The sequence below is a fragment of the Labeo rohita genome, chromosome 5 (assembly GCF_022985175.1).
Source record: "Labeo rohita strain BAU-BD-2019 chromosome 5, IGBB_LRoh.1.0, whole genome shotgun sequence".
Taxonomy (NCBI): domain Eukaryota; kingdom Metazoa; phylum Chordata; class Actinopteri; order Cypriniformes; family Cyprinidae; genus Labeo; species Labeo rohita.
The window spans coordinates 3638546-3650769 of NC_066873.1; the positions used below are offsets into that span (position 1 = coordinate 3638546).

At 44.2% G+C, this 12224-nt stretch overlaps 1 protein-coding gene across 6 annotated transcripts in view; it reads right to left on the minus strand.

Moving 5' to 3' along the window:
* The window catches only part of LOC127165527 (UDP-glucuronosyltransferase 2A1), a 196047-nt gene that overhangs the window by 30991 nt on the left and 152832 nt on the right, over nt 1-12224 (minus strand). The window contains exons 3-6 of one of the 6 annotated variants that reach the window (XM_051110245.1): nt 9988-10119; nt 8402-8489; nt 8095-8314; nt 5722-7764 (exon numbers count right to left, since the gene is read on the minus strand). The exons of 4 other annotated variants lie outside the window; for them this stretch is intronic. In XM_051110245.1, coding sequence (XP_050966202.1) covers nt 7467-7764; nt 8095-8314; nt 8402-8489; nt 9988-10119 — 738 coding nt within the window. In that variant the 3' untranslated portion in view covers nt 5722-7466. Of the gene's footprint in view, nt 1-5721; nt 7765-8094; nt 8315-8401; nt 8490-9987; nt 10120-12224 lie in introns of those variants that run through there. One more of the 6 variants, XM_051110249.1, reaches the window with a different exon arrangement.

Here is a 12224-nt window from a genome sequence, read left to right on the forward strand (position 1 = left end):
CTGTAACGGAGCGTGGTCTGTAATCAGGGTGAAGCGGCGTCCTAGCAGATAGTAGCGGAGCTCCAGAACTGCCCACTTGATGGCTAGGGCTTCCTTTTCCACCGCAGCATATCGGGTCTCTGCCGGGGTCAGCTTACAACTGATGTAGGTCACGGGATGTTCTTCACCATCCCGGACCTGGGAGAGGACCGCCCCCAGGCCCGTGTCCGAGGCGTCCGTTTGTAGCAGGAAGGGGCAGTTGAAGTCGGGGGCCCTCAGGACGGGTTCGGTAGTGAGAGCGGTCTTAATGCTCTGGAAGGTCTTCTCTAGCTCGTCATTCCATACCACTTTCTCCGGCTGCCCCTTCCTGGTCAGGTCTGTCAGGGGAGATGCTAAGGTGGAGAAGTTAGGGATAAAACAGCGATAGTATCCCGCCAACCCCAAAAAGGCTCGTACCTGGGTCTTGGTTGTCGGGCGGGGCGCTGATAAGACGGCGTCGACCTTCTTTTGTTGGGGTTGGATCAGCCCTCTTCCAACCCGGAACCCCAGGTACTGAGCTTCTGCGAGGGCAAGATGGCATTTCCGGGGGTTGGCGGTTAGTCCAGGAGCACCCTCCGGAGCCGCTCTAGATGGTCCTGCCAGGTCTCAGAGTGGATGACTACGTCGTCGAGGTAAGCAGCAGCATAGCTCTGATGGGGACGTAGAATAATATCCATCATTCTTTGAAACGTGGCGGGCTCCCCGTGGAGGCCGAAGGGGAGGGTCCGGTATTGCCAATGCCCACTAGGGGTGGAGAAGGCTGTTTTCTCTTTTGCAGATGTGGTGAGAGGGACTTGCCAATATCCTTTGGTGAGGTCGAGGGTTGTGATGAACCGGGCCCTCCCCAGGCGTTCGAGCAGCTCGTCAACACGGGGCATCGGATACCCATCAAACTCTGAGACCTCGCTGAGCCGGCGGAAGTCGTTACAGAACCGGAGGGTGCCGTCCGGTTTTGGTACCATGACGATGGGGCTGGACCAGGCGCTGCAAGATGGTTCGATTACCCCTAACTTGAGCATCTCACTGATCTCGTCCTCGATGGCCTGTCTCCGAGCCTCTGGGACCCGATAGGGACGTTGCCTCACGATGACTCCAGGTGGCGTACGGATGTCGTGTTTGATGATGTTGGTCTGCCCGGGACGCGCAGAGAACACATCAGAGAACTGACTGACCAGATGGTTCAGCTTGGTCTTCTGGGCGGCCGACAGATGATCCCCCATGTCGACAACTACGGGGTCAACCGAGGCTAGGGCGGTGAGCTGTTCCTGGGTCCCCACCCATTTTTTAAGCAAGTTGATGTGGTATAGTTGTTCTTCACGCCGTCAACCAGGCTGGCGCAGTCGGTAAGTGACCGGACCTACAGCTCAATTACAGAATAGGGCCCTTGCCAGGTAGCGAGAAATTTACAGGCTGAGGTGGGGATCAACACCATGACCCTATCCCCGGGCTGGAACTCTCGAGGCTGGGCCGCCCGGTTGTAGATCCGCTGTTGGGACTGCTGCGCCTTCGTCAGATGTTCTCGTACTAATGGCATGACCCTCTCAATCCGCTGCCTCATTTCTCTCACATGTTCAATCGTGGAGCGGAGAGGTGCCGACTGCTGCTGCTCCCAGGCTTCCCGAGCGACGTCCAGCAATCCCCTTGGCTGACGGCCGAAGAGCAGCTCGAACAGCGTAAAACCAGTGGAGGCTTGGGGAATTTCTCAGACTCCAAAGAGCACGTAAGGGAGCATTAGGTCCCAAACCTTCCTGTCTTCTGCCGCCACACGCTTCAACATTTGCTTCAACGTTTGGTTAAACCGTTCAACGAGCCCATCTGTCTGCGGGTGGAAGACCGTGGTGTGGATCTGTTTCACTCGCAACAGCCGGCAGAGGTCAGCCATTAGCCGTGACATGAAGGGAGTCCCTTGGTCAGTCAGTATCTCCGCTGGGATGCCGACTCGAGTGCAGAGCAGGAAGAGTTCTTTAGCGATGTTTCTTTGCCGTTGCCTTCCTCAGGGGTACAGCCTCTGGAAACCGGGTGGCGTAATCGACGATCACCAGGATGTGCTCATGTCCGCGGGCAGACTTCGGCAACGGTCCCACCAGGTCCATTCCGATCCGCTCGAAGGGTACCCCTATTATGGGAAGCGAGATGAGTGGACTGGGGGGAGGTGCTTGTGGGGAGGTCTTTTGACAAATCGGGCAGGCTTGGCAGAACCGTTTCACATCTCCATCCAGACCCGGCCAGTGAAAATGGTCACGGATGCGCTGGGTGGTGTTTGCAGCCCCAAGGTGACCAGCCATTGGATGAGCGTGAGCGAGTTCCATAATCATCTCCACTTTCCCTTTTGGTACCACGAGGAGTTCTTTCACCTCCCCCCTTTGCTGGGCGACACAGTACAACAGGCCGTTTTTCACGATAAAGTGCAGGAGAGGATGGGGCGCTGGTTGTTGCTCTTGGTTCTCGATGACACGAACTTGGGACCAGCAATGTTTAAGTCTGTCATCTTCCAGCTGAGCTTTCGCGAAGGAGCCCCCTCCCGCCACCTGTTGGAAGACATTGAGAAAGACGTTAGTGTTTGGAGAGGGGGACTCACCATCTCTCCCGCTGTCGGACGCCAATAGGGCGGGGCGGCGTGAACGCCTCCTGGTCCGACGATCGCGGCGGCTCCCGGCTTGACTGGCTGGCTGAGTGGTAGTGAGGAGCAGCTGTTCAAACCCGGGCCAGTCGCGTCCGAGAAGAACCGGGACGGGCAGCTCTTTTAAGATACCGACTTCAACCGGCCACGCCCCCGGCGCGGCGGAGATGGTGACTCGACGAGCGGGGACATTTTGAGTGTCCCCGTGCACGCACGTGATGGGTAAGTGGACTTTAGAGTCTTTTCAGGGCGGCAATATGGCGGCCTGAACCAGACTTACAGAACTTCCAGAGTCTAGGAGTGCTAGAGCTGCCTGCCCGTTGACCTTAACTTCCACTCGCGGCGCTCCTCGAGGAGGTTCCCGATGCACGACACAGCCAGCAATCCACGTGCGGGTTGGGGGTGCAGGGTCCTCCGTGGGCATCAGTTCGTCTATCGGGCCGGGAGCCGCAGGCCTGTGTACTGCGTGTTGGGTACCCTCCGGCGTGCGTCGCTCCTGTACCACCCTCCGGGGAAAAGACGGCGCTCGCTCCCCGGGATCCCGATGCATCGCCGCCTCCGCCAGCTCGATGGATCCGACGAGCTCAGCGACAGTAGTGGGGTTCGTCATCCCCACCGCCCTCCTGGTGGTCGGGGGAAGAGCTCGGAGCAGACGGTCTATCGTCACACGCTCTGCTACCTGACCAGCATTAGGTGCTCCCTCCAGCAACCAATGTCGAGCGAGCCGGGCGAGTTCAGCAGCTTGGGTGCGGGCTGGGCGGCGTGGCTTATATTCCCACTCGTGGAACAGCTGGGCGGCCGAAATGGGGGATAGACCGAGACGTCCGAGAATTTCCTTTTTTAAAGCATCATAATCTTCAGCGAGTTCTGTCGGCAAGGAAAAATATGCACGTTGGGCTTCCCCGGTCAGCAGAGGTCCCAGCACCCGCGCCCACTTGCTCCGATCCCAGTTTTCCCGGGCGGCCGTTGTCTCAAACATTTGTAAATACAGCTCGATGTCATCATCCCCGGTCAACTTGGGAAGCAGCTGGGTGGCTTTGATGCGGGGATCAGGTAGCGGTACGTGCTGAGCGGCGAGCTCGTCTTCAACCTGCCCTTGGCGACTGGCGATGTGTTCTACGATCTGTTGTTGTCGTACACTGACCTCTGTCAAGCACTTGAGCAGGTCCTCCATGATGGGGAAGGAGCGCCGTCTCTTTTCCAATGTTCGTTAACTGCGTGGGGAAAACACAAAAGAAAAAAAAACTTCAGCGATATCAAGGGTGGTGGGTTGGTGATTCTTCTCGTTATGCCTGCATTCTCCACCAGTGTGGCAGGGAGAAGAATCACACAACAGGTTTTGCGGTGCAAAAATCCCCGGAGGGTGGATTTATTGACAATAAAGTGAAAATAACTCAAAACTGGGTGCTCCGTGTCGTCCTTGCTGTGCGCTGTGCTCCAAGCCTCCTCTTCCCGTGAACCGTGAGTGCAAAGCTGGCGTCCGTGAGGGTGTGTGGCCGAGCCATCACAGGCTGCTGTCTGGGTAAGAGAGAAAGAGAGGTTAACGTCTGCATACAAGGTAGGAACTTCTCCGTCTGACGATTCAAGGTGCTGGGTTTTATGGGTTGCAGTAACGAGGCGCAGCTGTGACGGCTCAGTCCGTGCAGAGTGATTCCAGCTGGTCCTTGTTGGTTTCCAGGTCGACGCTGATGAGAGCTCGGGCGGCCTGCCACAATACATCTAGAATATTTATGTATCAGGATCTTCTTCGAGACACACTATAGTCGCTTGCACTATTCTACAATGAACACTGTATTCCAGGTAGACATACATCTACAATGGCTTTATGCACCTCTTTTTGTTTTGTTTTATTAAAAGGGCACCAACGGGCATGTTTATATGTACATTTTTTTTCTATCAGAATCAACACTCGATGCGTGTATGTAGTGGAGCGGCTTTGCGGTCAGATGCCTGCGCCGCCGTCCTACGTTCCTGCGGTCGCTGTGCAAAATCATCTCACTGATCATATGAGCTTCACAGAGAGAGTTGAAAACATGCTCCTCTACATCGTACATACGGCTATATACCAGCTGAGCGTGAAGTTTACTTTTGATCAGGTCTACACTGAAACATTGGGTAATGTGTTTTTTTCTTCAACGGTCTTAATTGACGTATTTCTGTATTTGACCCAAATGTTCAAGTGAGGATGAATACCACAAGTGTGTGTAGAAGTTTTCATTACCTGATGGGACACACTTAGGCCTACAGGGAGGTTTATTTCAATTTCAATACTTTGCATTTTAAAATAAACTAATAAATGTCTGTTCAGTAGTAACAGATGACACTTTTTAATTTGTGGTGCTTCTAAAAAGTGATAAAAATGAGTTGCAAATGTTATAAAACACCAGTAAAACATGCAACACTTTCTGTTACCGCTACCAAATTATATGTAATATCTTAACAATTAATAATATTACTAATAATTAATAATAATTATTATTAATAGTTACTTCCAACTTACATTGGAAAGATTTCTGTGACCTCTCGCACGATCTCTGCAAAACATTTTGGTAACACTTTAGAATAGGTAACACTTATTCACTATTAACTAAGACTTTTCCCTCAATAAATTCCTAATTTGCTCCTTATTAATAGTTAGTAAGGTAGTTGTTAAGTTTTGGGTAGGATTAGGGATTAATATATGCTTAATTAGTACTAATAAATGGCTACTATTCTAGTAATATGCATATGCAAGTAGATGCATGCTAATAAGCAACTAGTTAAGAAACCGTAAAATAAAGTCTTACACTAAGCCTAAGATAGTGTGGATTTGGTGTGCGTTTGGCCTTTTAAAGACCTAGAACAGTCTTGCACACTTACTTCCTTCATATGCACTAGCACTCAAGAGGATAAGAACGCAAGTGTGGGTATTTGGACAGGGTATATGTTTCTTTCTAGATGCTGTTAACCTTGAGGCAAACAAAGCTGATGGTTTAAATCAATTTGTCTAATCTACAGAATATAGAAACTATCAAATAATATAGTAGTTAATATTTCAAAATCAGTTTTAGTGTTTATATGTAACGTGGACGCTGAGGCAGAAGTAGAATCCATTTGCAGAAGTTTATTGTAAACAACAGCAAACATACACATAGAAACAGGCGGAGGGTCAATAACCAGGAAAGCAGTCCAAAAATGTAAACGTAAACCAAGCAGCAGAGTGAATACACAGGCAGTGGGTCGAATACCGTGAAGTCAGTCCTATCCAGCAAACAATCCGACAGGGGTAATCCGTAAACTCAATAATCCAAAGACAAAGCAAGACAGCAACAGGTAATCCAACAAAGTAATACAGAAACGCTCGGTAAGGCAGGTGAAACTGGCAATACTTTGCAAGGTACGAAGCACATGGTCAGTCTTTAAATAGTGACAAACAGGAAGTAGCAGTAGAAGCAGCAGAGGGAGCATGCAGGCAGTCCTGGGGTGAGGGCTCCCTCTGCTGGTTTGGCATTACATCATATTAACATCTGAAATCAGATTGGATTGATTCTGATAGAAAAAAAATGTGCATATAAACATGCCTGTTGGTGCCTCTTTAATAAAACAAAACAAAACATAAAGAGGTGCATAAAGCCATTGTAGATGTATGTCTATTATTATTTTATTTTATTATTTATTAACAAAAACAAACAGAAGGAATGTCCTATATATAATTGTGCTCATAAGTTTACATACCCCTTTCAGAATATGCAAAATATTAATAATTTTAACAAAATAAGAGGGATCATGAAAATTGCATGTTATTTTTTATTTAGTTGTGTCCTGAATATTTCACATAACAGATATTTATATACTCCACAAGACAAAATAAACTGAGTTTATAAAATTACTCCATTCAAAAGTTTACATACCCTTGAATCTTAATACTATGTGTTGTTTTCTATATGATACATGTTTTGTGATAGTTGTTCATGAGTCCTTTGTCCTGAGCGGTTCAGCTGCCTGCTGTTCTTCAGAAAAATCCTCCAGCTCCTGCACATGGTTTTCCAGCAGCATCTACATATTTGAACCCTTTCTAAAACTGAATGTATGATTTTGAAATGAATATTTTCACAATGAGGACAACTGAAGGACATTGAATACATAACTATTACAAAAGATAAAAACATTCACTGATGCTCAAGAAAGCAACACAATGCATTTAAGAGCCGGGGGTGTAAACTTTTTAAATTGGATGATCAGGGTAAATTGTACTTATATTGTCTTCTGGGAGACATGTAAATATTTATGTAGCTTCTGAAGTGCAATATTAAATGGAGAAGAAAATAAAGAAAATAAGAAAAATGTACACATCATCATCTGTTCAGAGTTTACACCACCTGGCTATTAATGCATTGTGTTGCTTTCTTGAGCATCAATAAATGCATTCACCTTTTGTAATAGTTATGTATGAGTCCCTCAATTGTTCTTAGTGTGAAAAGATGGATCTCAAAATCATACAGTCACTTTTGGAAAGTGTTAAAATATGCAGAAGATGCTGGAAAAACCAAATAATGTGCAATAAATGAATGACACCTGACTCTCCAACTAGAGTTTCCACTGGTTTAAAACCATTGTCATCACTGAGTGTAAATGAACCCCTCAGTTCGAGCCTACATTAAGTTTACAGTTAAGCAAAGAATATGTGTTTTGTGAGTATGTTTTTGTGTCATCTGATAATTATTATTAATTTTTTTTTACATGTACATTTACATGTAATTCATACAGTTTGGAATGTACACAAAATGCACACTGTCTATCAGACATATGTGATGATGAACCACCGTCAATTAATGGCAAACCTTTGCATTTACTCTTTTTTACTCTTTTGTGCTTTGCCATCAAGATGAGTCTTTCTGAAACATTTACGGAAAAGAAAACAACATGTTTTTATAAAGAGGAATGTGATCAGTGCAACAATTGAGAGTAAGAAGGCCATTACATCCAGGCAGTGGTACTGATACCAGCTCAGCTCATGTGCCTGAACTCGTAGATGTTTAGCTCCTTTATGCCGCATCACAAATTCGATCCAGTAAACTGCCTGATCCAGAGGCTTCATTGGCTGATCATGATGGATTCTGGACAGTCTCATGATGCTCTCCTTGTACCTGAGAAGAAATGGCAGTGTTGCTTAACACAAGACAAGCTCTTTAAAAGTACAAATATTTTTAATGTATTATGTGACAAGCCATGCTTTGAACTAGAGTATTTTATATGGCATCGGGATTAAAGTGAAAACTGAAGGTGGCTGTTGTAATCCACTGACCAAAAAGAAAACAAAAAGAAATGTTTTTTTGTTGAAAATCCAATAGAAATGTAGTGATGCACAAACATTTCCCATCCTGTTTTTATCCTTCTGACTAAAAAAACAATTCAGGGTTATTTCTAAACTAAGGAAACAAACTTTCAAATTTCAAATTTATGAAGGACTAACTCACAATGGATTATTTACGACCATCTTGAGAGCATCCACCATGTCGTTGGGCTGCATTGTGTTGATATCAAGAACAACAGCAGCTCCTTTGGTTTTCATGTGCATTAGGTTATCAGGCTGGTCAGCAAACAGAGGCAAGCCCACCATTGGGACACCATGATAAATAGCCTCATACAGTCCATTTGTCCCACCATGGGTAATGAAGGCCTTTGTTTTTGGATGACCTATCAGATATAATAAAGTCTGTATCAGTGAGACATCAATTAATGTTCTTCATGTACAATGAGTACCCGTGACAAAACTTTACTTACCAAGCAAATCATTCTGTGGGATCCAGTCATAGAGTTTTGTATTTGGGGCAAGAGTTTCTGGTGTTTTTCCACTGTAACGCCAAATAACCTGTGCAAATACACATATGGGGAATTTATTAACAGTTGCTCAAGAGCACTGGTTTTTAAGTGGTTTCAATTCCAGTTTAGGGATACCACTGCTCTGCACATTTTGTATGTCTTCCTTATTTAACGCACCTGATTCAGATCATAAGCTCGTTGGGACGGAAGTCCATGAACTGAACGGAGGGCACCAGATAAGAGAGACATACAAAATGTGAAGAGCTGTGGTACCCCAGGAATAAAACTGAGAAGCACTGAACAAGAACACTGAGCATATGAACACCTAAGCAGCAAGTTTATCCTTGTGAACCCTTTTAAACACACTACATCATTGCTTTTCACGTAGAGTAGATTAATATAGGTTTTTATTTCACACGAAAACCAGTCAGTATCTGGTGTGACTACCATTTGCCTAACGCAGTGCAACATATCTCCTTCGCATAGAGTTGATCAGGTTGTTGATTGTGGCCTGTGGAGTGTTGGTTCACTCCTCTTCAATGGCTGTGCTGGATATTGGCAGGAACTGGAACACGCTGTCTTATATACGCCAATCCAGAGCATTCCAAACATGCTCAATGGGTGACATGTCTGGTGAGTATGTTGGCCATGCAAGAACTGGGATGTTTTCAGCTTCCAGGAATTGTGTACAGATCCTTGCAACATGGGGCCGTGCATTATCATGCTGCAACATGAGGTGATGGTCGTGGATGAATGGCACAACAATGGGCCTCAGGATCTCATCACAGTATCGTTGTCCATAACATACGCATGCCCATACCATAACCCCACTGCCACCATGGTCCACTCAATCCACACCGCTGACATCAGCAAACCGCTCACCTACACGGCGCCATACACCATCTGCCCTGTACAGTGAAAACCGTGATTCATCCGTGAAGAGAACACCTCTCCAGACGCCATTGAATGTGAGCATTTACTTGCCAATTGCATGCTCCTTCAAAACTTGCGACATCTGTGGCATTGTGCTGTGTAATAAAACTACACATTTTAGAGTGGCCTTTTATTGTGGCCAGCCTAAGGCACACCTGTGCAATAATCATGCTGTCTAATCAGCATCTTGATATGCCACACCTGTAAGGTGGATGGATTATCTTGGCAAAGGAAAAGTGCTCACTAACAGATTTAGACAGATTTGTGAACAATATTTGAGAGAAATAGGTCTTTTGTGTACATAGAAAAAGTCTTAGATCTTTGAGTTCAGAACATGAAAAATGGGGGCAAAAACAAAAGTGTTGTGTTTATAATTTTGGTCAGTGTATTATTAACACATAATTTTGTTTTGATGATGAACAAAGTGTTATGGGCTTGAAACAACATGACAGTGAGTAATTGATGAAAAAATGTTAGGCTGGATTGTCTGTAACTCACAATGAGTACTCTATTACCTCATTAAAGACATTAAGTACACAGTCTTATACCCTCCTACAGACAAAATTACTGAAAAAATATTTCCAGAGCTGTGGCAGCTATGGGTATTTACATACCTTTTGTGGGATCTGACCAAGAGCAGAAGCAATAGTGTTTGCTCTTTCCAATGTCAGTTTGTTGATCATGGAACCCAGTGAGAACACAACGATGCCATGATCTCCTGAGCTCTGAACAAACTCCTCCAGTTCCTAAATAAGCACATATTACACAAAAGCTGCAAACATTACAATTATAAAAGTAAAGTAATGCAAAAATTTAGTTAACCCTAAAAGGGGCGACGTATACCTTGGGGGATACAAACATTTGAGAGGCTGTGGGGAGAGGCAGGGAAAGTGCAGGTCTCATTTCTTGGTTTCACGTTGAAAGGGTGTTGGTTGTGAATATTTAGATATATTGACTTTATTCATACATTTAAACCTGCATGGCCACCTGCAGTGGGAAATCTAGTTCATATATTTACACGCTGAAGGGGTCTTGAAGGGGACCTGTTTAAAAAGCTGTTGTTCAGCATTAGCTTATTAGGTTTACACTGAAATGTTATGAATTAAATGCTTAAATTTTTTATAATCTGTCTCTAAATGTTTGTATCTCAGGAGATACGTCACCTTTTTAGGGATATAAATCAAGATATAAAAACATATATAGACTAATATGTGATTATGTGTGATTTTGTGGCTTGTGTTTTAGAAAGTCAAATCTTTTTGTAATCTTAACAAAACATATCGTTGGAAAGGTCTGACAGTCAAGGTTCCATATTTGGTGACTGTTTTGTAATAAAAGTGATACTGTGACAGAGAATGATTGATTTGTGACAGAAAACTGCATTAAAGCAATTCAACAGAGTTAATTATTCGTATAGTGCCCAAACAAAATCTCACAGCAGGAACCACAATTTGTGATATCAGCTTCAAATTTGGTACATAACTTGGTTAGACATATGGCTTTGATTTTATAGCAATTTTAGAGTGCAACATTTTTTAAAAATATTTATTTTATATAAAGTTTAAAAAAAACATTATCTTTATTGTAAACTTAAACTTTTATAACTCTTTTAATTTCTTTTTTTCAAATGCTTCCACTTCAGCAATAATCTGCTATGCATCTTCTTTAAAAAGAGACCAACCTAAGGTCTGTATTCCAAAGCATTCAGGAATTACAACCATGTTGTAACAAGCAGTGATAAACAAGTGTTCTGTTTTCAGTGTATTTAATACACCCCAACTGGCAATGTATCCTGGGGGATACAAACATTAAAATCAAAAACAAAAGTCAAAAATCATGAAATTGTATTATTTACAATTAAGATCTTCCCAATAAGATGGAAAACAGCAATTTTTCTTATGTCTCTTTATGGTTCTGCCCTTTTTAGTGTTAACTTATTGCCCTGATGTGTTTTCCCCCCTAAATCCAGCTTTTCATTAGACTTAAAGCTTTTTTCAGCAAAAAATTTCAAAGTGTGCCACGTGGGCTGGATAAACTCATAGGCTTACTGGGCACATGCCCAGGGCACTAGACCAGAGGGGGCCCAGCCAAAATACCACTCACCCTGGAATGCGATTTCAGCCAGGGCCACGTGAAGTATGACACAGCAAATCCATGGTATCTTTTGAAGTCAACATAGTGTGGGATTACAAATTTAAAAGCTGATGTGAACTACATTGTATTGGGGATTCAAAGTGAACATGATCAACATCAGTTTAAGAGTCAAAAGATGTGTGAATATTTAAATGTCTACAGTTCCAGTGACCAGGTTGTGCTTATTACATGTGGTGATGATGGGTCTAGGCATGCTGGTGCTCACAAGGCTTTAGGCCATCTCATGTAATTTAGGTCAGTTTGAGCTCTCAGTTGGGGGTACATTTTCTCATCTCTGTTTAGCACCCCCTGTTTTATTCTGTGCGGAAGATGTCAAATCAAGATGTGTATTATTAACCATTCAGGGGTGCGTTTCCCAAAAGCATTGTTAGCCAACTATGGTCGCAAGTTCCGTCATTACCAACGTAGTTAAACAATTCGGTGTTTCCCAAAACCATAGTTTAAAACGAACATTCGCAAACAACGTCACAGACGTACATGGTTGGAACTACAGCTCTCGACCTGTGGTTAGAAGCATAGTTCCTTGTTATTAAGACATATAGGCTCAATAAATTATGCTCTTGGGCACAATAAGCAAGCTAACATGCAGTACAATCTATATCTTTCACTCAATCTAAATATAAATGCATTTTAATCTACATATTTTTAAGCTTCCTCTGCAAGCGACGATTTTGAATAGTGAATAGTGTTGAATAGT